The 25,149-nt window shown below is 34.7% G+C and overlaps 3 protein-coding genes across 5 annotated transcripts; 2 read left to right on the top strand and 1 right to left on the bottom strand.

Annotated features, from left to right (window-relative positions):
• The first annotated feature begins 3,839 nt into the window (after positions 1-3,839).
• LOC147298321 (GDSL esterase/lipase At5g55050-like) lies at positions 3,840-7,122 on the top strand. Its single transcript, XM_086239181.1, has 5 exons — positions 3,840-4,180; positions 4,986-5,125; positions 5,788-6,024; positions 6,250-6,493; positions 6,679-7,122. The coding sequence occupies exons 1-5, from the start codon at positions 3,898-3,900 to the stop codon at positions 6,897-6,899; spliced, it is 1,125 nt and encodes a 374-aa protein (XP_086095307.1). The 5' UTR covers positions 3,840-3,897; the 3' UTR covers positions 6,900-7,122.
• A 73-nt stretch (positions 7,123-7,195) lies between these two features.
• On the bottom strand, positions 7,196-17,558 carry MSH5 (MUTS-homolog 5). Of its 2 annotated transcripts, XM_086239160.1 has the most exons (35): positions 17,467-17,558; positions 16,784-16,815; positions 16,518-16,612; positions 16,211-16,291; positions 16,066-16,138; positions 15,376-15,439; positions 15,117-15,271; positions 14,858-14,959; positions 14,765-14,792; positions 14,648-14,679; positions 14,497-14,554; positions 14,157-14,243; positions 13,881-13,937; positions 13,541-13,642; positions 13,380-13,424; positions 12,859-12,936; positions 12,518-12,568; positions 12,328-12,409; positions 12,021-12,094; positions 11,835-11,934; positions 11,540-11,636; positions 11,320-11,409; positions 11,157-11,221; positions 10,983-11,041; positions 10,235-10,311; positions 10,053-10,139; positions 9,419-9,480; positions 9,265-9,326; positions 9,053-9,106; positions 8,878-8,960; positions 8,480-8,511; positions 8,228-8,251; positions 7,869-7,984; positions 7,476-7,575; positions 7,196-7,321 (listed from the first exon to the last, which is right to left on the bottom strand). In XM_086239160.1, exons 1-34 carry the CDS (start codon positions 17,500-17,502, stop codon positions 7,489-7,491), a joined length of 2,427 nt encoding a protein of 808 aa, XP_086095286.1. In that variant the 5' UTR covers positions 17,503-17,558; the 3' UTR covers positions 7,196-7,321; positions 7,476-7,488. The 2 variants fall into 2 exon arrangements, with proteins under 2 accessions (XP_086095286.1, XP_086095294.1); XM_086239168.1 differs by lacking the exons at positions 12,859-12,936; positions 13,380-13,424.
• Positions 17,559-19,279: 1,721 nt separating this feature from the next.
• Positions 19,280-25,117, top strand: LOC147298323 (Rab3 GTPase-activating protein catalytic subunit). 2 transcript variants are annotated; one of them, XM_086229762.1, is made up of 14 exons: positions 19,280-19,605; positions 19,808-19,884; positions 20,432-20,614; positions 21,235-21,329; positions 21,682-21,869; positions 21,996-22,174; positions 22,296-22,637; positions 22,720-22,784; positions 22,975-23,023; positions 23,118-23,274; positions 23,783-23,867; positions 23,966-24,035; positions 24,148-24,288; positions 24,541-25,117. In XM_086229762.1, exons 1-14 carry the CDS (start codon positions 19,509-19,511, stop codon positions 24,934-24,936), a joined length of 2,124 nt encoding a protein of 707 aa, XP_086085888.1. In that variant the 5' UTR covers positions 19,280-19,508; the 3' UTR covers positions 24,937-25,117. The 2 variants fall into 2 exon arrangements, with proteins under 2 accessions (XP_086085888.1, XP_086085889.1); XM_086229763.1 differs by lacking the exons at positions 19,280-19,605; positions 19,808-19,884 and having other exon boundaries at positions 20,474-20,614; positions 21,242-21,329.
• Positions 25,118-25,149: the final 32 nt, after the last annotated feature.

Raw genomic sequence — 25,149 nt, forward strand, 5'->3', positions numbered from 1 at the left:
GATACTATGAAGAAATCTAGACATTTATCTCAAATTCAATTGAAAATAGGAGGAATAGCTCAAACCCTTATAAGTCATTACGCAGGACCTCACATTTTCAATGTAGAATCTTTCTTTTAATACAAAAGACGAGTGGGGGGAGATAAGAGAACGAGGGAAGCTGAAAGGTTGAGGAAGAAGTGCATTCTTTTTTCTTTTGTTAATAATAGGTTTTTTTATTTGTAAAAAGACAGGTGTAGAATTATGATTGGTTTATCTCCATTAGGGTGTGCATGGAGATCCACCGTACCCCCAGGGGTGGACCTAAGCATTGCCCTTAATTATAAGCTTGCATTATTGATAAAGATAAGACTAGCTTATTCATATAACTGCCTCCCACAGGATAATATATGATATATATGCTTGCATTTTGTTGAGAATATTGAAACTCATGTTTGAATTTCTAAATCTTGCATGATAATATATATATATAATATGAATTTCTTTAGCTATAGTCAATGTAAGAATGTGGATTATTATTTTCTTATATTAGAAAATCATATAACTTTGCATAGTAATTTATAAGATGTTAAATATTTGCATTAATTTTCAATTAGTTTTAGATTTAATGCTTCAATTTTGTTCAACTAATTGGTTATTTATAATTGGATTTTCTTTACTTTAACATAATATCAACCACAACTTATTAGGCCCAATGGCCATACACATTCCACATCATTCAATATTATCTCTCCACATAATTGACTTAAGTAGGTTATACATACGTGTTGCCCATGCCAAGGGGAGGTGATGAAAATATAAATATCGCACCAGAACTCTAAACCTTAAATGACAATATATAATTTCAAAGTCTCTCCATGCATGAGAAATTGATTTTGAATTCAATCAGTGGCTTAATGGAAAGTGAGGGGTGAAAACTGCGAAGCTACATTAAAGCCTTCTAGATATATTATTCAAAAATATATTTTTTAAAAAAATTATTGAAAAATCACTCTTCTTACTTTTTGAGATGCAAAATTAGTGATTAAATTTTTATATTCAAGTTAAATTCAAACATTGAATGACAAATTGACAATTTTAAAAAATTAAGAGAAACTTACTAGTTGCCCCAATGAGTCTTGACTATTGAGTTTGAAAATTGAGACCAGAGAGATAAAGAGAATATAGAAGAGAATAGAGAGAGGGAGAGAGAGGGAGAGACGAGAGCTTCAGAGTAGAGTATGATGGAATGATCAATGATGGGTCATACTTTGTAGAAATAAGGAATAAAGACAACAAATGAATAGGGGTGTAAGCTACTAGGCTTCCATTATAACAGTAGGCCTAAAATTGTTTTTTTTTCAAAGAGAAAATGATGGAGGCTTGTAGGCTTTCATTATAAAATTTGGGGCATAAATTCAATCTAAACACATAACTATATATGTCATTTCAACGAGGTACACGTATTTTAAAATATTTCAAATATACACCCGATCTACTATCTAAATTGAAAAATGGACTTCCGTCCATTGATTCGTTGAGAGATTAGTTAAATGTCAGCTTGGCTTTTACTGATTGGGATTACTTGGCGACGTGGCGCCATCTCAGCAAACCTTTCCCACCAAATGAACAACATGGTGACACCTGTCCACCTAACCCCTGACACGGGCCCACAAACTCATTATCTCTTTCTCGCTCGTCGAACACAAGTGAGGGATTTATATTCGAATTTGGGGAAAAACGTGATGTTTTTGGGAGATTAAATGATCAGGAGAGCGTTCGACGAGCGGGAAAAATGTGATGGGTGTGTGGGCCCGTGTCAGGTGGACATTTGTCGCTCATTTAGCGGGAAAGGTATGTTGAGTTGGCGCCACATCGCCAATTAATCTACGTCAGCAAAAGCCAAGCTGACATTTAACTGATCTCTCAACAAATTAATTGACGAAAATTCATTTTTCAATTTAGATAATAAATTGGGTGTATATTTAAAATATTTTAAAATTTATGAACCCCATTGAAATGACATATATAGTTATGTGTCTAAATTAAATTTATGCCTAAAATTTTTTATGCAATTATAAATTTTTTTTTTTCAATAGTAAAGTAGTAGACTATGGGATATGTGAGGCCTTTCTCAATTTGTGGCCCTAGGCCTGTGCCTTGGTGGCCTTGGGCCTTAGCCGGCACTGAATTCAACGTTAGCTCCCATAGTGCTGGCGGAAGTGGAAAGCAATTGTTATTGATTGGAGAGAAGGGAAAAGAGTTCTTCATATTCTATTTCTTGTTGTAAAGTCATATATATTCTGATTTCATCAAACTCTCATTTATCCAAATCATGGCCTTCTGCTACTAAAGCAAAAAAAGAAAGAAAAAAAATATATATATATATATATATGGCCTTCTGTGATTACTCAAGGCTATGTGTCTTTGTATGGATTCTGATTTCGAAGGGTCAAAGTCGTTTTTTTTTTTTCACCCAGGGTCAAAATTGAAAAGATAAATATGTATATTATATATATATTATTAGTTCAAAGGAATATATTATCTACTAGCTAGAACTCAAAATAACACACAGATATATAATACTATTCTATAAGTTTTCTCAACCTAGGATAGAGGTTGTATATATGGTGGATGAGAGTGAAGGGCAAGTAGGCCTGCAATTTTAATAATGTTAAAGAGTTGAAGGAGTAAATATTAGAGCACCTGATCGAATGATTAATAAACAACTAGTACATATACCATTAAAAATTAAATCCACACGTACCTTTTTTTTTTTAATTCATAAAAGTCAAAGCTATAAATATACAAGATTGCAACGAACAAAGTTTGTGAAAAGAATTATGTTGGGTCATCAAAGACAATACACAAAAATACAAACATGTAGGCTATGTAGCATTCAAATGAGGACGAACAGAGAGAAGGAGAAATTAAATTTTGGTAGTGCATGTGGAGTGTAGGAGGGTACGTACGTGCATAGCATTTACTCTGCAATCAATTCCGGGCTGACCTCTACGAATGAGAATGCAATACAAAAATGGGAAAAGTGGGCCACTTCCCCCTTATTAATTACTTTCCTGGAAGTGAAGTAGTAGGCACTCCAACCCAACTTTCCATTAGATACTTGGCCTACTTCTATGGGAGTATGGAACCCCACTTCGGATGTCTTTCTTTTTTTTTTTCTTTTCTTGTCTAATTAGCTACTTGTTTATGTTAGTCGACTGCGTTCTCTTCAAAAATTTAAGTTTTTAGAAAATTGGTCAGCAATATATAACAAACTAATACTCTTCACTCATATGCAGTATATATACTGACAGACAAAAGAAGACAAAACTGAGAATTCAAACCCATAGCAAATAACTCTGATACTATGTTGGACAATTATTTTTGCTCCAAAAATTTTAAAATTTTAAGGAATAAGCAATGTATGTCATGTTAACAATTTATTGTACTAAACGTGTTTTCCTAACCCTGAAAAGGACTTTTGAGTACTACTTTTTTTGATGCCTTACTTTTAATTTGTTTCTTTTGATTTTTCATCTAAACTTTTTTAAAAGAAAAATAGTTGTCCAAAAACGCTTTTGGCATTGGCAAAAGTATTCCCAAGGACAAAAGTTTTTATTGGAAACAGACTAGCTAGCAAGAGTGTAGAAACTGATAATATCTATTATTGTAATGACAAATGTGTCAATGCCACAAACAAAAGAGTTTTCAGACGAGTGCAAGAGGCTAGAGCCCCCACAGGCCCACACGCCTAAATTGTCTCCTTTCCACACACGAAAATGTACACTTGATGGACTGACTTATCCCCTATAAGAAGCCAAACCCAATTCACTCATTCACCAACCCAAAATATCACATACCAAATTTAGAGGGAAGGAGCAGAGTGCAATTCTCTTATCATTCATCTCCTATACCATGGCCATGGCTTACAATGTTAATCAGTTTCCAATGACTAATATCTTCATCAATATCGTCTTCTTCTTCTCTCTCTTCATTTCTGGTTTCATAATCACTTCCTCAAAAGCTCAGATGGTGCCAGCCATTTATGTGTTTGGAGACTCACTGGCTGATGTGGGTAACAACAATTACCTGAAGGTATCTCTTGCCAAGGCAAATTTTCCTCACAATGGTATCGATTTTCCAACCAAGAAAGCTACCGGGAGGTTCTGTAATGGCAAGAATGCTGCAGATTTTCTTGGTAAGTTAATATTTCAAATATCATTACACTATACTCTATGCATGTTTACAGGTATATGTACTTAGGCTGACTTAGCATAAGTGATAAAGGGATAATCACTTTAACTGCATGCATAAGAACTAGTTCCAAGTTGGTCCCTAATCAAGGAAGGATTCCAAGGAAATGTGATGGATTAATCGGACTTAAAAAAATATATGGTGTATATAATATCTCTCATAATAATCAGTTATATTTGAATGTGACCAGAATAGCAATTGTGTGAGAAAGGCGCTCTATACATCCGATATGTAAGAATTTCTCATAATCAAGCAAACGCCCTTTTTGTGATTTACATCCCAAAAGGCCAAAAAGTCCACCGATTTAATTATGAGTTAAATCGATCATATATGCTCACGGAGTTGGCTAATTAATTACGGGCACTAATTTAGCATGGTATATTTAGAAAAATTATAGGGTATAACTAATATACTATCACATGGTATAACCAATCCAATATGTAAGGGTATTATTGGACAATGTGTTTATATTAGTAAGGTATAGTATTAATAACATCTACTCATATTATAACACATATAGACTAATTATACCATGTGTCAATATATCGGTTATACAGAATAATTTCTCGTATATTTGATATATAAGATCAATATAAATTACATAGCTTTTTTTTCTTGGTAAAAATTTTATTCAACCAAACCAAGCATCGGAGAACTTAATTAGTACTTACCCTTGTTGTGAGATCATGTATGATGGATGTTGTTATAATTGTAATTGATGTTTGGGTGTACAATGGATTATTGGGCAGCCGCGAAAGTGGGATTACCAACTTCACCGCCATATCTCTCTCTTGTATCCAAGTCCAACAACAAAAACGCATCCTTCGTAGCCGGAGTTAGCTTCGCTTCTGGAGGGGCTGGAATCTTCAATGGCACAGATGATCAATATGTAAGTCCAATCAAATATTCTCAAGCATCTTTCGAATAAACAAAGTAGCTTGAGAATAAACAAAGGAGCATTTATTTAACTAACCCAGTAACCCTAACAAGAAAGATATTTTCGCAATATAATACTTGTGTCGTGAGCCTTTCAATCTAAATTATTGTTGAGATTGACTTTTAGTCTTTACGTAAGTATATAATTTCACAGCATAAATATTTTCTAGACAAGGATTTTTTACACTTTCAAGTAAAAGAATATTATTCAATTGCATTGTCCACCTTTTTCAAAGCCGGTAACTACTTCTTCTTTCTAAGTAACTGACGTGTGTATTCAATCTAATGTATTATAATATGAGTGAATATTATTAATATAAATATAACAATAAATAATATTTTTACACATTAAATTAATTACATCATATGAATATATATTGGTTACAATTAATAATTTTTCCAAAGTGTACTAATCAATACACCCCAGACTCCATAGCAGTCTTAGAAATTTTGAAGAAAAAAATGGGTGTTAAATATACTGATCAAATGATTGGCTACATATTAGATAGATAGATTCCTCAATGTAGTCCTAGGCTCCTAGCCCACATAAAGGTCTTGGAAGACAGAGGACCTATTAATTTGTATTCTAAATCATTTTACTTATTAATCTCACAGCGTCAGTCAATTCCTTTGACAAAACAAGTACTCTACTATTCAAAAGTAGTGCATCAAAGGATTGAACTACAATTAGGATCCCACCGTGCCCAAGACCATCTATCAAAATCTCTGTTTGTCATTGTGATTGGAAGCAATGACATCTTCGGCTACTTCCAGTCATCCAATCTCCGCAAGAATATAACACCGCAGCAGTATGTGGATTTGATGGTGCTTGATCTCAAACAACATTTACAGGTAACAAAATACACATTAGCTTACCTTCAAATATATTTATTAGTCCATTTTTTAGAGTTGAATTGTTGTTTGACACTGTATCAAAACATTATTTGCAAGACGTATTTGATTAGAAACCCTCCAATCTCAGTTCTCTACTTCTTTATTTGTTTGCTACACATTTACTTAATATATATTATTAGCTCATTTTTTAATGTTTAAATTTTTTCCTATTTTGATTGGCAGCAAATCCATAATTTTGGTGCACGTAAATTCGTAATTGTTGGAACTGGGCCAGTTGGGTGCTGCCCAGCAGATAGGAATGCACAAACAGAAGAATGCAATGAAGAAGCAAACTCAATGTCTGTCAAGTACAATGTAGGGCTTAAGTCGATGTTGCAGAAATTGAAATCAACTTTGGACATAAATTACTCCTACTTTGACAGTAACAGCGTCTTGCTTGATATCATTCAAAACCCGGCTTCTTATGGTACTCATATCTTCTTTTCCTTCTTTATTACATGTTACATTATAATTATTAATCGGGTAAAATGTGTCTACGTGTTTGTCAGTCTGATAACATAAAAAAAAGTTATGTTCTTTTTATAATTCAGGCATAGTAACATTTTAGCTGTAATTTGACTGAAAACCCAAATTTCATATTTCTCATTTCAGGATTTACAGAGAGTAAAGCTGCATGTTGTGGACTTGGGAAGCTTAACGCCAAAGTTGCTTGCCTGCCAATTGCATCCTACTGCTCCAACAGAAGGGACCATGTCTTCTGGGATAAATTCCACCCAACAGAGGCAACTAATAGCATCTTAGTGGATAAACTTTTTGACGGTCCTTCACAATACACATTCCCAATCAATGTGAAGCAATTAGTTGCTCTATAAAATCTCATCAGTAGAGGCTCCAAATCAAAGCAGCCACCTTAACTAGAGTTTTTATAGAATATACATGGCCTTCTTAGGAGGTTACTTAGGCTAGGTGCATGTGTGCAGCAAAGAGAGAATGTGTACCATCACAAAAATAGTGGGTACACTACCATTGTAGGTTGCTTTGAAGAAAAAAAAAAAAAAAAAAAAAACGTTGCAAATTTGAAAAGAAAAAAAGAGTTATATGCCACCATCTTGCGCTTCACATGAGTTAAAAATCTTCGATTTGAAATATATACATAGAGGGAAGATTAAGCAAAGAATTATATGGCCTAATCATTTAACCTTTCTATTGAATGAAGAAGGGAAGATAATGTTGTCATCCACTGATGGTAGAGATAATGCCTCACACATTGGCAGCCAGATCCAACTGAAACCTTCTGCGTTCACAATATCATATTGGGAAAAGTTTATGCAAAGCAAAACATAAAGTGTTCATGAAAAAGAAAAAAAGTAAAGCAACTTAAATATTTAAATATTGTATTGCAGATTCGTATACTTACTAAAACAAGATAGGAGCCATACAAAGGTTACCTTTAGAGCTTTTTTAGGATTTAGATGAAAATAAATCCTGAAGAAACAGGCCTACATCACCCTTGTGAACATCAAATGCCAACATCTTGTCCACTACATTCTGCATTTAAATAAAAAAACAAGAAAAGAGCTTCCTACAATTAACAACAGCAATATATGACAGGAAAATCATAAAATTTTGTTTGATTGCTTTTCACGGTAGCTTAATAGCATGCTATGCACATCACTCATATTGTCATACACCACCCCTTGTATATGGTGCATGGCACGTCCAACGGAAAGCCATAGGCCCATATGGAGTGTCGAATCATGGAAAAGGAATTTTGCAGGCGCAGCGTTACTCTATATAATATGTCATGTTTCATATCTGAGTTCAGTTTTTTGGATTAAAACCTGGTATTGCTGATCCTGAGCTGATACATTCTCATTGCACAATCGTTCAACATGCTTATTATTCCCAATACTTTCCAATATATGTGCTGCTCTTTTAATAACTTCCTCTGGAACACCTATATAAACAATACAATTAGTTCTACTAGCAAATTGATGCTGCCACCAACAGTTCCTTAGAATTAAGATTTTAGTCAAAGGGAAGGAAATACAAGTTTGTGAACCCAAAGACTCATTTCATGTTATGTGCTTGCGCATGTATGTATGTGTGCGCATGTGTGTGTGTGACAAGGAGAACTCAAAGAACTTTTTCTCCCTTTTCTTAAATTCACGAATGTAAGTTTTAAGCTCCAACAAGGTACCAGCAAGTAGCGCACAATGCAGACCTGCAGGATGTAAACAGAGTGTGATTTCAAATAACAGTATCCAGTAGGCATTCCCAATTTACATAGATATATATACATGCATTTATATATATATATATATATATATGTGTGTATATATGTAACACACGGTCAGCTTCTATGAAGAGATCCAATTTTGAAGTTTTTCCTATACATACATACAAATATATATGATATATATTCTATGCATGTATGTATGTTTGTACTCACCATAGCTAAGAAGTGCATGCCCAGGAACTAGCCTGCAAGAAATGAAAAGTAAAATTACAAACGTTGAGTAGCAAAACTACATTCAACAGCAGTGAGAAAATATAATATATGTATTGAGGATGGAATGAAAGAGTTAGCTACTGACTGATACACATTATGTCACACAAGCAAACAGCAGGTTGGCAAGATTTAGATGCATGCCAAGTCGTTAGACGACATAGAAGTTCACAGTTATGTAGATTGAATGTGCTAACAGATAGTTCAAGGACATCCTTTCAGCACGACCCCTGTGACTAAAACCACTATAAACCTTCCACGAAATGGCGTCTTATTCATTCCTGAAAGAATGACACATTTCCTTTGCCGCAATGCTATGTATAGAGGCAATGAAAGTTTACCTATATAGGAATACAATATCCTCAACATCTGCAGAGTTGTCGGGCCTCAGCACACTCATGGTGTAAAACTTGATCTTCTTGGACTAAAACAAGAAAAAGAAAATACCCATCAACTTGCACAATTCAAACATGGAACTATGAATTACTTGTATATTAACTCTACAGGCTTGCATACTTTAGGTAAACAACTCTCACTGAATAACTCAGTCAAATGAGTGCACACCAGAACCTGCAAAAGAATATTGAAAAACCCATCAAAAGCGACCTTCAACTATCAGAGTGACCAGGTGCCCATCTAGTGAAAAAAAAGTGTTGAAAAGACTAATTTGGAAGAACCAATTGGTACTGATATGCAACTCTCGTTGCATGAAGAGAATAGCCTGAAACCTTTGGGGGATCATCATATGAGACAAAGTAGTTTATGGTTCCACCAAGCAGACCAACACCATCTGAAACAATATTGAGAATGTTTATACAATACTGCAACTGCTAAACTCGTTATAGAACTTTTTCTTGCTTGAGAGGGAGGGGTGAGACTAACCTTCTGTAAGAGTACCTTTACCAAATTCATCCAAGAGGCACAAAGACCGTGAAGTTGCCTGCCTGTTAATTTTCTCAAATCTATGTAAAATAGTCAAAAGGAATATTCTTTTTTTTTTCTTCTTTTTTTATACTGTTCTTGATGTACAAATGTTCCTCAAATATAAATTTATAATAGATACTTTGAAGCCTTATAACCATTAAGCAAGTTCAGAGCCTGGATATTACTAGAGAGGAGGCAACCAATAATTACTAAATATTACCGCTGTTCAACATAATTGTCCAAGTCAGCTGTTACTGAACAAATAAAGTCAATTTTTTAATACAATGATACAGTGCAATCATATGATTCATTTCAGTTACTTAACATGTATGCTATAAAAGAGAATGATTTTCTCATTGTTCTTTCAGTAACAAGTTTAACCCTGCCTTTTTAAAATGCCTCTCATTCCATGTAAGATAATCTTATCACTTGAGCACTCTGAATTTTACCTAAATTACTAAAATAGGCAAATTCAGGTTTATCACACAAGTCAAAAGTGTTAAAAATGACATGCATCCAGAGTGCAAATGCTGAAAGCTAAATCCATTAAATTAGCACAGTGAAAATTTTGAAGGGCCTATTTTGAGTATACCTCAGCATCATCCCAACTTGATGCAGATCAATCATAAACGTTGACTGTTCTGCAGTCATGAGCTTGCTTCCCATTGCGCAGAATATTCTGTTAAGCAGAAATAGAAACTGCGGTTGTTATGATCAATGGCATACAAACATAATATTGAATGTGAGAAAGGTGTTGTAATATGCAGGTCAAACCTATCAGTCAAACCCACAGTTGCCGCATCTGCTGGTACAAAACTTCCTATGTGGGACAGGAAAACAATTAAAGCTACCTGGAAAAGAAAACTTTTCAACACGTGTCGATTTAAGATGAATTTCTACACTAGAGACAATAATTAATAGCCAACTATATCAACGAGGCACCAAAAAATTCAGCAAAAAGGTGATTTAAAGATAAATATGCAAGTGGCATGGTATTTACACATAAATATGCAAGTGTTTATGACTCAACGCAAAGTTCCCAATTAGAGAATGTCCTTGTTCATAAATGGCCACTAGCTTAACTAACTCTGCCTTTCTGAAGAATCATTGCATGTTTACTTTAACATGTTTAACAGACAAACTTCAAAATCATACTCCAAATAGGTATTTATGAAGTGTTTTGAATATAGTCAACCATGTTTATTACATATACTTATCTACATGATGTTGATATTATCACCACTATAGACTCAGCTTGGAAGATACGGACAAACCCATTAATTTGTTGCAAGTCACAGCCACTAAAAGAATAGGCAAATGGATAGATGCTCGAAAACAGATTCCAATATTTCATATCTGGAAACCATATTTTGGACTTGAAGGAATTACATAACATATACACGTACATGCAGAATTGCATGATTAAAAATGAATGATGAATGACAGACACAGACACACAGGCAGTATACACAGATATGGGGAGGAGGGGAGATGCAGCTTCCAAGAAAAAGCAATTACTGACCTGCTTTATGTAGATGCTTTTCCCTGAATAGTTAGGACCAGTGATGATATTAATTCTTCCTGAAACAGCAGAACCATTGAAAAGTAATTAGTATGCAAAGATGGGATCTCTTATTTTCCTGAACTGAGTTGATCATAATTCAATATGGCACAATTAAATGTATAATTCCATTACCATCTGTTTGAATCTTTGTATCATTGGGAACAAATGTGTCTACTGCCATTTCCTGCAAAACATGTCTGGAAATTAAAAGAACACTTGTTACCAACCCTAAGTAAATAATTATCTCTAGAGGTATTCTCAATGAAATGATACAGATTAACCAGACATCTCTCACCTTCCATTCTGTATATCAATCAAGCAATCCATGGTCAAAGTAGGCCTTACATAATTGTTTTGACGAGCAACCAGTGCCAGTGACAAAAAGCTAAATGCATACACAAAGATATATATTAGTACAAAAAATATACTTGGAAAAAAAGAGAGATTTATCAAAGTATGGGGTGAGGGAAGGGAGGGAGATAGAGCGAGAACACTGGTATTGAAATGATTCTCACCAATCAAGCTCAGCTGCAAAATTTACTGCCTTAAGCAGATGTTCTGAAAATATTAGTATATGCGACACCAAATCTCGAGTAATTGCCCTCTCCATATCTTTATCAATAAATTTTGTACATGAAAACAGTTGTAGAAAAAAAAAAAGATAATAAAAAGTTAAATCAGAATGACAGTCAGTCTGATTACCATCACATCAGTCAAAAATTAATAAATTGTGTACCCACAATAGTTATTGTGTGTAGCACACACTAGGCTGCCATAACACATTGCTCATGTCTAAATTATCTGGCATACCTAGTATTTTATGATAGATATCTCCCAGCAGATTGTCCAACTCTCGTGTCTTTGGGGTACGATAAAAGAATCTTTTTGTTTCTCCTTCTGCATCAGAGAACTAACTTTGATAGCTATAATTTCTTATGCAAATACATACTAGTTACAAAAGAAAATATCAATTTTAATATGCAAGCATCAACTTACAGCAAATTCAAAATCTTGAACTTTCTCCAGGGTAGCTTCATCAAGTTTTTCTTCAAAAATGCACATTAAGTATCCTACAACTCAACAACACACAAAAGGCATTTATAAAAAGGGAAAGGCATTGTGGAGATGTACCTAGATTAAACAAATCAAATTATCTTAAAATTCTTCATGTACTGATTATCTGATAATTGAGAGGGACTCCTTTTTTGGATAGAATGAGAGGGACTTTATGTTATGAAAATCTATATAAATTCATAATAACACCTAACAAAATACTTCAAGATGCTATGTGATTGAGGCGAACCTATCTGGCGTATATAAACAATACAAGGAAGTAGCTTGTCTTTGCATAGATGAGGAAGCCTTCCAAGTTCCATCTGTGACACCTGCAAGGCAATTGCACAATAAAAATAAAAAAATAAAAAAACTTATTTGGTAAATCAACTCCAATCTACTTTCTAATTAGAAGTATAATTGAATTGTATAACAATTACCTGTTCCAGAAATTCAGGCAATTCCTCATAAATTTGCCTGAGCTCATCTAACTAGACAAGAAGAGAAGGGAATGATTTGTTAATATTACAAATAACTCAAAATCAGACAATAGCCCGCAGTACAGAACATAGTACATGAAGAAGCATATAAGTTTAACTCACAAAAGAAATTCTATGATCTCAGTATTCAATTAACAGAAAATCTTCATCAAACTAACCTCATAAACAAAAACAAAACAAAAAATTATACTAAAACAACAACAATGATGAGATGGCAAATAAGGCAAATATGCATTCTGAGTGGACAATTACGAAAGGGAATTTTGGGACTTATGCCTAACCTCATCACAGAAATCATCTTTTACAATTGTCTCATATCCCTTCTCTTTACTTCTATTTACATCAAGAACACCAATTACCTACAAAACACATTGCTGATGGTATAATTGTTGAAGCATATCTAAATAAAGACCAAAGCTTCCACATTTGCCGATATTAAAGATGTCAATGCAGGGAAACCCAGGCATAAGAAGGAAATCAAATGAATGCCATAAAGCCAGGAGGCTACACCAGACATGATACAACTTCTCACCAATCGATGATGCAAAATGTTTGTGGGAACTGGACAAAAAGTTCAGAGACCAGTCCCTCCTTTAAAAGGGAAAACTTACAGTAAACTCAAATGAGTTTCTGTCTGGAGTTGTTTTACCACATGTGTATGGACTGTAGAGTTTCTACACATGCATGGTTTCAACCTAATGAAAGATTAATTTCTTCCTCTTATGGGATTGACGCTTAATAAACTTCTGTTTTGTTATTGCAAGACAGCTGTAAAATATTGAAGGCTACTTCATAAACTAACCAATTCGTATACATAAGCAAGCTCGGTTGTAATGCATGAAGCAGCCTACAAAAAATTTAGACAACAGACCAAGAAACAAAATTATTAATTTAGTAAATAAGTATAACAGAAAGAGAAGGTACAACCTAACAGAAAATGCAACAGAAGAAATATATTCATACCTTCTCAACAATGTCCAAATTCAAGTACTTTGCATGCTCTTGAAGACTCTCAGAAACACCTACTTCAAATATCTTGTTCACATGCAAGAGTGAACAAACACTCTAAACGAAAATTATAAACAATGTTCAGTCAAAATACACAAGCTTTCGCTGAGAAGTCGATAAAGTAAAGGAAAAATGACAGTTTTATCATCACTTTATGAAGATTATGCTCTGTTGGGGCATAATTAGCATTTTTTATAAGAAACACAAACCTTATTAATAAAAATGGAAGAAAAATACAAGTAGGGTGGACAAGAAGTCTATCATATCCATGTTATTACACCCTCAAGAAAAGTACCTTTAAGAAAGCTGTCCAATCACCGCTGGTACATATGGAGCTTGGGGAGTTGAATTTCTTCAACAAACAAAAGAAAAGCTTCACAAATTTAAAAATAAAGACAACACATCCAAAACAGACATTGCCATGATATACAGTTGTGCATGAAAGGGCTCTCCGATTTTAAACACAGACTCCAGCTGTAGCTACAGAATCTAAAACCATAAATTTTACTCTTGGAAAAGAAAACCATACAGAATGCAGCAGAAGCATAGAAGTAAGAATAAAGAATGGTACCTTGAGTATGTGGGGAATGTCCTTTACAGATTTCAGAGTTTCACGTAGAGAAATTATCAGTTCTTCAGAAGAAAGAAAGAATGATATCTTAATTGTCAAAGAAAACTAGCTTTGGCCATGGCTAATATGGATTTAAAAGCTAATGGTTTTAAGAAGTCAATTCTATATTGTCAAGAGAGTTCATTCAATAGTTGTGAAAGTCAATATATTATTCTTAAGGCACTGGTCTCAGGCTTCGGAACCAGTTTAATTAATATGATTTAAGATAGCATTGATCTTCTTTTGGCTAACTGATACTAGTCATATTTAAGCAGTTAGGTAATTTAAAATGCAAGGATACGGCATTGAGACGACTGTTCAAATTTTCAAGGTCAAATATTGGCCTTAGAAACCAGTTTCTAGTATGAGGAAAAATAGCATTTGTAAGAACCTTTGGGTTAGAATAATATCCAAAGAAGTTGCATCACAAAGTTCTCAATCAGAAAATTTACCTCAAGAGACGTCTCCCCATTGGCGTTACACACTGAATTAAGTATAAGTAAATTAGCCCAATACAAAGCTGGAAACTAGCAAATTAACAGAAAATTAAAAAAGAAAAAACTACTAACCTTATTCATCATGCCAAATACAGAGAAACTGCAATTAAAGAATATCAGAATATCTTTCAAAGAAAATTATTCAGCAAATAGTTTAGAATCTACCCTTCTTTTGCTCTACCAATGCCCATATGGCTCGGATGCTTATCCGTTTGGAATATCTGCAACGCCTCGTGAGCTGCTGCATCAAGTTTAAGAAAATTGTTTCTAATTTGTTTGTAAAGGAATACATTTTGTCCTGAGCATTATACCAACGTTAAATATATTTTAAAGATAAGGAAGAAGCTAACCCCCCCCCCCCCCCCTAAAGAACAAAATAATAATAATAATAATAATAATTCTTGGAGACAACATAAAAGGATACAACGAAACTTCTACAACTGAATCGATAGCAATTGATGCATTTGCACATTCCATTTGCTCAAGTGTATCTACAACCCTTTCATTCTCTAATATGGCAAGAAGGCCTCCACTGGAACGAACTTGAACATCACTTCCCATGTCCATCATAGAACTCAACTGTAGATAACAAACAAGCAATGAAGTAGCGCCATAACACAAAATGATCATAAGCTAGAAGATATAAGTGTGTGTATATATATATGTATAGCTTCCCAACTTACATAACAAATTCTCTCCTTTATGTTTAACCCATCATCCATTCCCATTACTCGAAGGTATATCAATCTGTAAATTTCAGAAACCAAAATAACAATAAACATGGACATGATGATGATGAATGGTGATAATGGTAATAAAAATAGAAATAATGTCTTATAAAACTAATAGTAATAATAAGAGAGAGATAGAGAGACAGAGAGCAATATATCCAATTATTCGTATAGCATTTATTTTCATTGCACTACCAATAATAACATTTATCGTTTAGTTTTATTAACAAACTTTCCATGCAGGGCAAATGGAGATGATGACAGATGATGGATAAAACATAGTAATGAAAGAACAGAGATGATGGACTGTGATTTGATGGGAAGACAATGCCCTACATAGAACGGAACCGCAAACAAGGATTTGCATAGCCAACATGCAGTAGTTGAACATGATGAAGTTGTAAAATTTGAATTTCGCAACTTCAAACATGTGAAGGAAATTGCAACAAAAAGCCTTTGCTTTCTTATCTGAACCTATCTGCAAAGCCTAAAAACAATACTAATGATATTATTGTGGACTATTACATCAAAGACACTCATGAAACATAATTTCGGTTGAACCCATTATATTCAGCCCAGTTTGCAAAACTCAAATTATGTTTAACAAAATCATTGGTGTATGTATTGCTGATGCTTCTATACCTGTGCCATGCTTGCTCATAGCTAAATATTGAACTTTTCACAAGCTTCACGGTAAAAGCCTCAGTTGTTCCATCTGCAATACTTTAAAAAGTAAACAACTGCCCACATGCTGAAATTCATAACCAACCATTTAATAGCAACATACCACTTCGTTGTAAAGCAGACAAGAAAGATTCTTCACTTTTAGTGCTTGTGTAAATGATCAGGGGTTTAGCTTGATATTTTACTGAAACAATGTTACAGCCATACAGAAACAGAAAAGATACATTAAGTTATGCTTGCTAAACAGTAACTAAATTAAAAGTGAAGGTACCAGACACAAGGAAGAACACAAGAGATCATTTGAGTGAGAGGAAAACCAATCAAATTATCAGTCTCAGGACATACAGTACCAAATCAACAGAGTACAGGAAATGGATCCCTAAAGAGACATGAAACTCATACGGTCATACCCAAATCAATTAAGGGAAAGTCCATGCTGCCATCTTCCCAAACTTCCAGCACGTGAAGTTGGCGAATACTGGAATCATAATAAGAAACTCCAACTCTGGAATGAAAGAGTAGCAAAGTCATCAATTTCAACTGTTTGATTAAGAATAAAAGGTATAGACCATATAGCATATTCATGAGTAACGACATTAGCAATAAAAAAAAAAAAAAAAAAGGCATGTATAAACACGGATTGATAACAAAGATCAGGTGAGAACTAAGGACTCACCGATGGCCGTGTAGAATGCATGCCATGTAAACCTGCATTTAAATCCCAACAAAAAAAAAAACCAATTTACTGCATAAACAGAAAAAGTTCTAGTAAAACAAATTGTAATATAAATCACCAACAATTCACTTAAAATAGCGAAGCACATTAACCATAGCCAAAATAATAAAATATTTGAAATCTTATTTTCATATATTTCTGTTTTTTCATGTTCAATAAAACTGCCAGTCAAGCTTGCATAGCTAGTATTCGACAGAAATCAATACAATAGCTCAGTTCGCTACAATTTCTCCATGCACCACCGTTTAGTATATTTTGTATATGAAAATTAAAGATGCGAAAGCTTACAGTCTAATTATTATGGGGCGTTTGGCACCTGCGAAAGTTTTCGACAACAATTTAAAGAATAATTCGGTTTGCTTTTCTCGATTTTCTCGGCAACCAAACTGAGGAAATCAAATTTTTGAGTGTTATGATCTCAACTCAAATTTAACATAATCGAACAAATTCTTTCGGTTTGTTTTCCATTGAATAGCAACATTTTTGTTTTCTTTCACTACAAAATCAACGGGACTAGAAACTCAGTTAAATTATTGTTTTCTTTCGTTCTCCTCCATTTTATCGGCAACCAAACAGAAGGTGAGGAAAAGAAAATACGCGAGGGAGAGTAGTCGAAAATGGACCTGAGGTAGAGCTTCGGTCTCGTCCATTTCCTCCATTTTGGCGATCGAGCCGCGTACAGTAACCGACTGACAGACAAAGAGAGCGAGCTCAGTCGGAGAGTCACGAACGTTATGGGCGGGAGAAGCAGGGACTGGCTTATATAGGCATCCATTTTGAGCTTCTGGGTTCGTTTCCGGATCCGATAACAACTACCCGACCACGTGGCAACTTTATGTTAATGGACGTGGAGGATGACCATTAATCAAACGGTGCGGACTTTGCAGTGTAATTGGAGCAAATCAGCATTGCAACTCCCAAGTCTGTTTGGTTGGCGGAATAGGTTGTTTGAGAATGTCATACCATGCTCATTTCAGGGAATGAAAATTTCATTCCAAGTATTTGGCAAAGTTGATTCCAATGATTTGATTTGTGTAATAATAAAAATCAAAACCTCTTTTTAATTATCCCCTTAATTATTGGGCTAATGTTACAAATGATCCTCGTGGTTTGTCTCATATTTAAATTTTACTTTTGTTTAAATTTTTGTAATTGTAACGTGCTTTCAAATCTTACTCAATAATAAAAATTTCCTCAATTGATTATTAAATAAAACACATGTGCGGGTTGCATGAAGACTATAATCATCTATTTAGGTACATTAGTTGCAATTTATATATGTGTGGGTCACGATTCTACCATCCACGTGACATGCATATATGATGCAAGGGGAGATCGGTAACCTTGCAGGCCTCCATATTAAAGGACAACAACCTACGATATGGAAGCCTTGTCGCAACATTCCTTTGCACTAGACTAAAGATAAAGGGGAGAGAGAGGGGGAGAGAGAGAGAGAGAGAGAGAGAGAGAGAGAGAGAGACGCAGAAAAAGAGACGGGAGAAGGAAGGGGGAGGCGATGCAAGCGGGGTGGATGGATAGGGAAGGAAGGTGGTGTCGGTCAAGGCTATTTATGGGTAAAGTTTGAAATATTTAGGAAAATATATGGTGGGATTTATAAACGACACAATGAAGTCTTTTTAGAATTTCCCCTAAAGTATAGGTAATGGAACTCGGGCTTTGATCAGGGTATTAGTCTTAAGTCTAAACATGGTGTTCAGAGCTTGAGTTCAAAGTTCAAAGTATAGGGCTAGGAATTCGAGTTTCTAGTATGTGGCTATGTGGTCTATAATGTGGGGTATGAGGCCCAAGCTTAAGTAGGTTTGGCAAAATACAAATACATATTAAAAAAAGTGTTAGAGTTGAGCTTGTCAAGTCGATTGATAATGAGCCTAGAATTCTATTTTTGAAATAAGAGAGAAAAGAGTCAAACTTGAAACCTCTTCCAACATTGAAAAAAGAAATATCACTATACCAATAACTAGTCAATAATATGTGAGAGAATTTGACAAAACCAATAGCTAATTGGTGGCAGAATCTATACTTAAAACTTGGATATTATAATATCATTGAACTTTAACATCAACTAATCTAATTTACTCTAGATTATAAATATTCATTTTAAATCCAAAGGCATCAAAATTCCCAAACATTTCACCTAGTTGATTAACGTACTTCTAAATTGTAACCTCTATTTGTCTTATATCCTTTATATCATCATATTCCGCATCAAAAGAAAGAAAGAAAAAAAAGATGTCATATTCAAATTTCAGCCGCCCATATAAATTATAATTTGTGTATATGGCAACAAATTATAATGTTTTTGTAAAAAAAAAAAATTTGTAGCAACCTGTCATGGTATGGAGCTACGCAATTTTAGAAAGAAAATATTAGTTAGACCAATAAGTCATAAGTTCATAACGTTCTATATACAAAAAAGTTAAAAAACACTACTCCGTTAAAACCGCGCGGTATATCCATATCTCCCTAAATCCAAAATTACCAAAAACAAAATTTAAAAAAATCAAATAATGAAAGCTGTCTGAATCTGTGTATGCCGTCTCTTCACTCCGGTGCTACCCACATCTCCCCCTACAAACATGGCCTTCATTTTGAGCCTCGGCACAGTCACAGTGAGAGCTTAACCTGCGCACCCACGGCGTAGGATATGGAGGCGCCCTCCTTTGTATCCAAAGCGAGGACCGCCTTCCATTCTGCGGCGGCTAAAGCGGAGCGAGTTTTATCTGACTTGAAACCCGATCGAGGTGCAGAAATTTATTCTTTTATTTTTTTTTTCTCTCCCTGTTTAATCTCGTACACTAAATCATTTTCAGTTTACTTTTTTTTTACTGCTCCAGACTCCAGTTTGACTTTTCCGAATGCTATTTTTAATTTTTTAGGATTTAAATTGTTATTTGTGATTATAAATGGTGTTGATTTTTTCTAACTTGATGTAAATCGGTGAAGATTCCGATAAGCAATCACCGAAGAATTTGATAAAACAAGCCGACGATGTGTCTCCAAGGAACGAGGGCGAGTCAAAGGTAAGGCTTATTTGATTTAATATTGGTTTTATGAAATTCAATGTGGGTTTGGTTTGTTTGTTTGTTCCAGAATCGGAAATGTAGGATCAATCAGCTTAAATTTTGCACCATTTTTGTTTTTGGTTGTTTGGTTTAGGAATTGGAAGCAGTTTGTGATCATTTTCCTTTTGGTTGCGAAGAAAAACAGGAAAAATGATTTTTAGTAGTCTTAAGATTAAAATGGCTTGGCCTGAATCAAGCTACATTGTTAAATCAGGGTTAGTTGAGTAAACGATTTTGGTTTTACTTTTAGGTGGGGTTTGTTTGTTTGGAAATGGTGCGAATGAAAATGGTGTTATCAAGATAACAATGTAATTGTATTTTTAGGAAGTATAAATTATAAGGTATAGCTGTTATCATTTAATATAAAGTTAAGAAGGGGCATGAGAATGGGACACAAGGCAATGGAGTACTTGCAAATTCAAATTCTGATAATTTACAATCTTCTAAATTTGTGTAAATTCAATTTATGGGAAATAAAATAACTCAGGGTTTTAATGAATTGAAGCATTTGGGGTGGAGACCTCCGAACATAGGGACTAAGCAAGATTGGCAGGATAGATTGAGGAACATTGGAATAGGGAAAAAAGGAGTTGAAGATACTGAGAAGGCTGACCATCCAACTATGTCTGTTCCATTTTATGATGACAATTTGTACCTGTTGAACATGAAAAATGACATCGAAGCAAAGGTAAGTTTGCTTCTTTACATCTTTTATTTCTGTATGTATAAATGGTTTTCTAAGATTTCTGTTACACTTTTAGATTTTCAGTTCATGATTACATCATATTATTTTTTTAAAAAATTACATCATATTCATGAATGAAAAGGTAAATTATTTGACCTTTTCCTGGGCGCAATGGGATAGCCTTGTTCTTTTCTTAGGAAAGACAACTGAAGTTTGAACCAGGTGTTTATTCTGCCCCGTATTATGAAAATTTGGTGATACACATATCAGCCAAAACTTGCTTGTTAGAGTAAGGCATGTAGGGTCCGCTTTCTTCTTAGAACTTTATATATCAAAATATCAGTTGAAAAAATCAATGGTGATTCACATTTTTTGTGCCTTTTCTTTTCTAGTTAACAGATTATTTGTGATTGTGGATGAGAAAAATGTAACCGGTAGCAATGGTAAAACACTTCCACTTGTGGTATGCTGGTTAATAAACCAGAAAAGCATGATTATCATCCAATTTATGCCTAACAGCCTTTAAGTTTGTGATTTGATGAACTAATTTTACTGACTGTTGTTTTGATTCAATTATTAGTTTTATCTTCTTTAATTATAAATTTGGATTTGATATTTGTAAGGGGGCAGAGATGATTCCTTCAGTTGAAAGCTTAGATGCGGATAACATTGTGATTCCTCCATTATCTGTTATGAAGCAATTGGCTATAGCTGTCGAGTAAGTCGTTGCCTTCTGGAAATTCATTGCCTACGTTGTCTTCTTTCTCTGATTATTTTTACAATGAACTTATCTAGTCTTCACAACTTTTTCAGTTAGGGAATTATTCAATTGCAATCTTTCAACATTGTGAATACATTTATCTTTTTAGTGAAGATCAATAGTCTTGAATTTTTATCTTTCAAAGTGAGTGTGTTTTCTATAATTGTGGAAGTATCTTTCATTGTGATGTAATCAAGATGGCAATAGATGTGTTCTAAGTTTGAACATGGTTCAATGCATTTATATGACTTTTCAGTTTGTACATGATTTCTTAATTTTCTGCCCTAAAGATTTCGGAACCTTTATCCAGGGCCGGAAAGAAGTCTAAATCATTCAAAGATATTTTGGCGTCACCAGGAAGTTCTTCACCTGTCAGAGAGAGGGGTCTGAGTCTCTCTGCAGTGAAATCATTAGTGCTTCGCGAAAAGGATGAAAAGCCATCTGATTTTGGTGATAATGAGAAAGTTCTATCCTTGATTCACTCGCTATTTTATGCAGGTAGATGCATACGTTAGGTGACCTTGTGGCAGTAACTTCCTGCTTATTTTTCTTGTTCTTTAATTTGTATTCATTATCCTGTTATGATCTTTCACTTCCGTTGTAATATTTGCAAGATATTCGCAGAGGGGAATTTTCTAAGGCGGAAGATTGATTCGGGTTCAGAGGCAATTACCACGCCATCTTTGCCAAGAGATATTCATGGTGCTCCTCCTGAAAGCCTTGTTGTTAAGTTAGCTGAAGTCATTGGGAGCTTCAGAACCCTCAAGAAAATGACACTGTTTTGGTGCAGAGTTGTTGCCGAAGTAAGTTCTGTATAAAATTTGAGTTATCTCAGCTTTTACAAATAGTTTATAATGAAAAGAAAAAAGAGATATATAATCTGACACTTCTAGCTGCTTGTTTTACAATTTCCGTCACATGCAGCTGAGAAGACTTTGGTCTGAAGAAGAATATGTACCCAGCATCCCTATGGATGAAATTCCAGATCTGAATTCCTGTCTTTTGTATCAGAGGTTGCAAGTTATCAATTGTTGTGTTTCCAGGAAAAGGCGCTGTGCTATTGCCACTGAAACATTAGAGTTTGTAATAAGGGAAGCCAGTCCTAATGCTGAAGAAACAGCTCTTTCCAAAGACAATCCTTCTGGCCCTATTTTGTATGCTAGAATTAGCACCGGGGAACTTGTTCTCCGACTTGGTGCTGATCGCCCATCTGGTAACCTGGCAATGTTGGAAACTGGTGAACCTGTGTACTCCCCCGTAACCCAGGTATGTTTATTAGTTTTCCTAAAAAGATAAATTATTTTGACTTGCTCCTTTAGATGAGATCTATGTGAACTACTACATGTAGGAAGGACCTTTGCTTACTGAAGATCTTATCAAAGAAACAGAGGAGTTTGTGCTTCGGACAGGAAGGTTTGTATTTGAGTTCATTCTTAGTCCTTTTTGGATTTCAAGTCATTTTCACATGTATTATTTTGTTTTAAGCTAGTGTGTTTTTGCCAAATTCTCTGAACATATCCATATTCACACACAAAATATGCATATTGGATATTCTTATTGATCTAGACATTCTTTGACAAATTGCCTTATCTTTTATGGTCAGCGTTGGTGCTGGATGTTCTCAACTCCTCTCTGACATGCAGGCTTTCAAGGTTTCCCCTAATGAAGAAAATTTGTCTTACAGATCCACTGAATGCTATTTTTGACTGCTTAATTTAACTAATTTCTGCTAATTATTTTATGTAGGCTGCAAATCCTGGTTGTATTTTGGAAGATTTTGTGAGATGGCACTCCCCCCCTGATTGGACAGAGGCTGATCCAAGTAACGAGGCTAATGACTCTTTGGATGGTAGTGACGTATTGTCTACAAGAGGCCAACTAAGTAGTCGAATGCAAAAAGAAGGTACCACCTCTTTTTGGCTTCCATTACTATTTAAATTATGTCGCATCACAGATTTGTATATCCAATGCATATAAAGCTATAACAGCCTGCAAATTGCTTTGCTCTATAAGAGAAGGTTTTAATCTACTGTACCTTGTCACTCGGGTAACTTTAACAAAAAGGTAATGTGACTATCATAAGTCTAGCTTTTGTGATATTTAATATCATTCTAATCTAAAGTTCCAGTCAGTTTTTCTTTTAAAAAAGGTTAAAATTAGTTTTTCTTTCTCTCATCTTTCTAGGGCCAACCTTTGGGATAAAAAATTGATGTCTTATGTTGTAACTGTATAGCACTTGTACAGAAAAGAAAATCTTTACAACCAATATTGTATAGCCTTTGTCCTGTAATATGTGCTTAGCTAAGGGAAAGGAAGCCCTACATTTCATTATTATTATCTAGAAGTTGCAAATGCTGACCACATATTTAAACCTAATTATGAAATTTCCTATGGTTCTGCCTTAATTTTAGGGAATTTGTGGCGTGAGCTGTGGGAAACATCCAAACCAGTTCCAGCAGTTAAACAAGTACCCCTCTTTGATGAGGATTTAGCAGTGTAAGTTGGAAGAGTTGTACAAATTTTGTCATATCTGTTTTTGATTTTATTAAAAGACTGAGGTCTGACAATAAGAGCATTGTGCATCGATCCTGTAGGGAAGGTATCCTGGATGGTTTTGAGGATATACCACCTTCCGAGCTTTTTGAGCAGCTGTTTCTTTCTTTGGTAAGTTCATCTTCTGTGTTATTATGCATAATTGTTTTTACAATTTACTTGCATGTACATTGCCAATGCTCTTATACTGTGCTAATGATGGCCCTTGTTCTGCAATATTCAGCTTGGTTTAGGATTTGCAATTGCTGAGGTTAAACTATACACTAACAGTGATTTTTCGAAGCTGTTCTATGAATGCAAGGACTATGTAGTTTCTACTAGTCGAGGCAGCATCTGGAATGAGAAGGTTGATGAGCTTTGCCAGGTAGGATGGATCCATATGACTAAACTAAGGTTGTTACTAAGATGTTAAGTCAGCTGGGCTAGAAGTATAAGCCTTCATCCATTTAAAGTATACTTTGACACTTATTCTGTGATTATGGGCATCATGGATGCGTGGTCACAGTAATTTTTTTTCTGTCAGTATCTCTTGAATGGGGAATCCATTCTAAAAGAGATTCTTTCAGAAACCAGAATCAATAATCTGCTGAAAATCTTTACTCAATTCGTGGTACAGGTATATGAAACAGTGGAGACTATGTTACTCAATCCAGAAGAAGTCCTGAAAAGGATGAAGCAGCCGGAAGAATTGACTACCCCCTCGCCCTCTGGTGAACCAAAGCGTCGTTTTAAGAGGCTCACCCTCAACTTTGGTGGCAAAGATAAACAGTTGAAAAAATCAGAGAACCCTAGTGGCCAACCATTTTCGAGTTTCTTTGACACCAAGTCGTCATTATTTTCCAAAAAGCCACCCCCCTCCCCTGTTGAAAAACCTTCAGCTACATCCCCTGATGAAAAACCTTCAGTTACATCCCCTGTTGAAAAACCTTCAACTACTTCTCCTGTTGAAAAACCTTCAATTACATCCCCTGTTGAAAAACCTTCAATTACAGACGATTGGACAGTTGTTTAGAAATGACTTTTTCTTTCCCTTTTATTTTTTATTTTTTTGGGGTTAAAACTGGCTTGATTTTGCTGGTAATTGTAAATTGTTTTGAGCAAAACAAGCTAATGGGGGTTGCCATTAGCCACATTCAAATGAGATTCTTGTTTGATTACAGAAAGAATGAAAATGAAATAGCTTTTTTTTTTTTGGTCTACATGCTCCTAGATTCTATTCGTTTAT

The sequence above is a fragment of the Dryas octopetala genome, chromosome 1, assembly GCF_963921425.1.
Source record: "Dryas octopetala chromosome 1, drDryOcto1.1, whole genome shotgun sequence".
Taxonomy (NCBI): Eukaryota; Viridiplantae; Streptophyta; class Magnoliopsida; order Rosales; family Rosaceae; genus Dryas; species Dryas octopetala.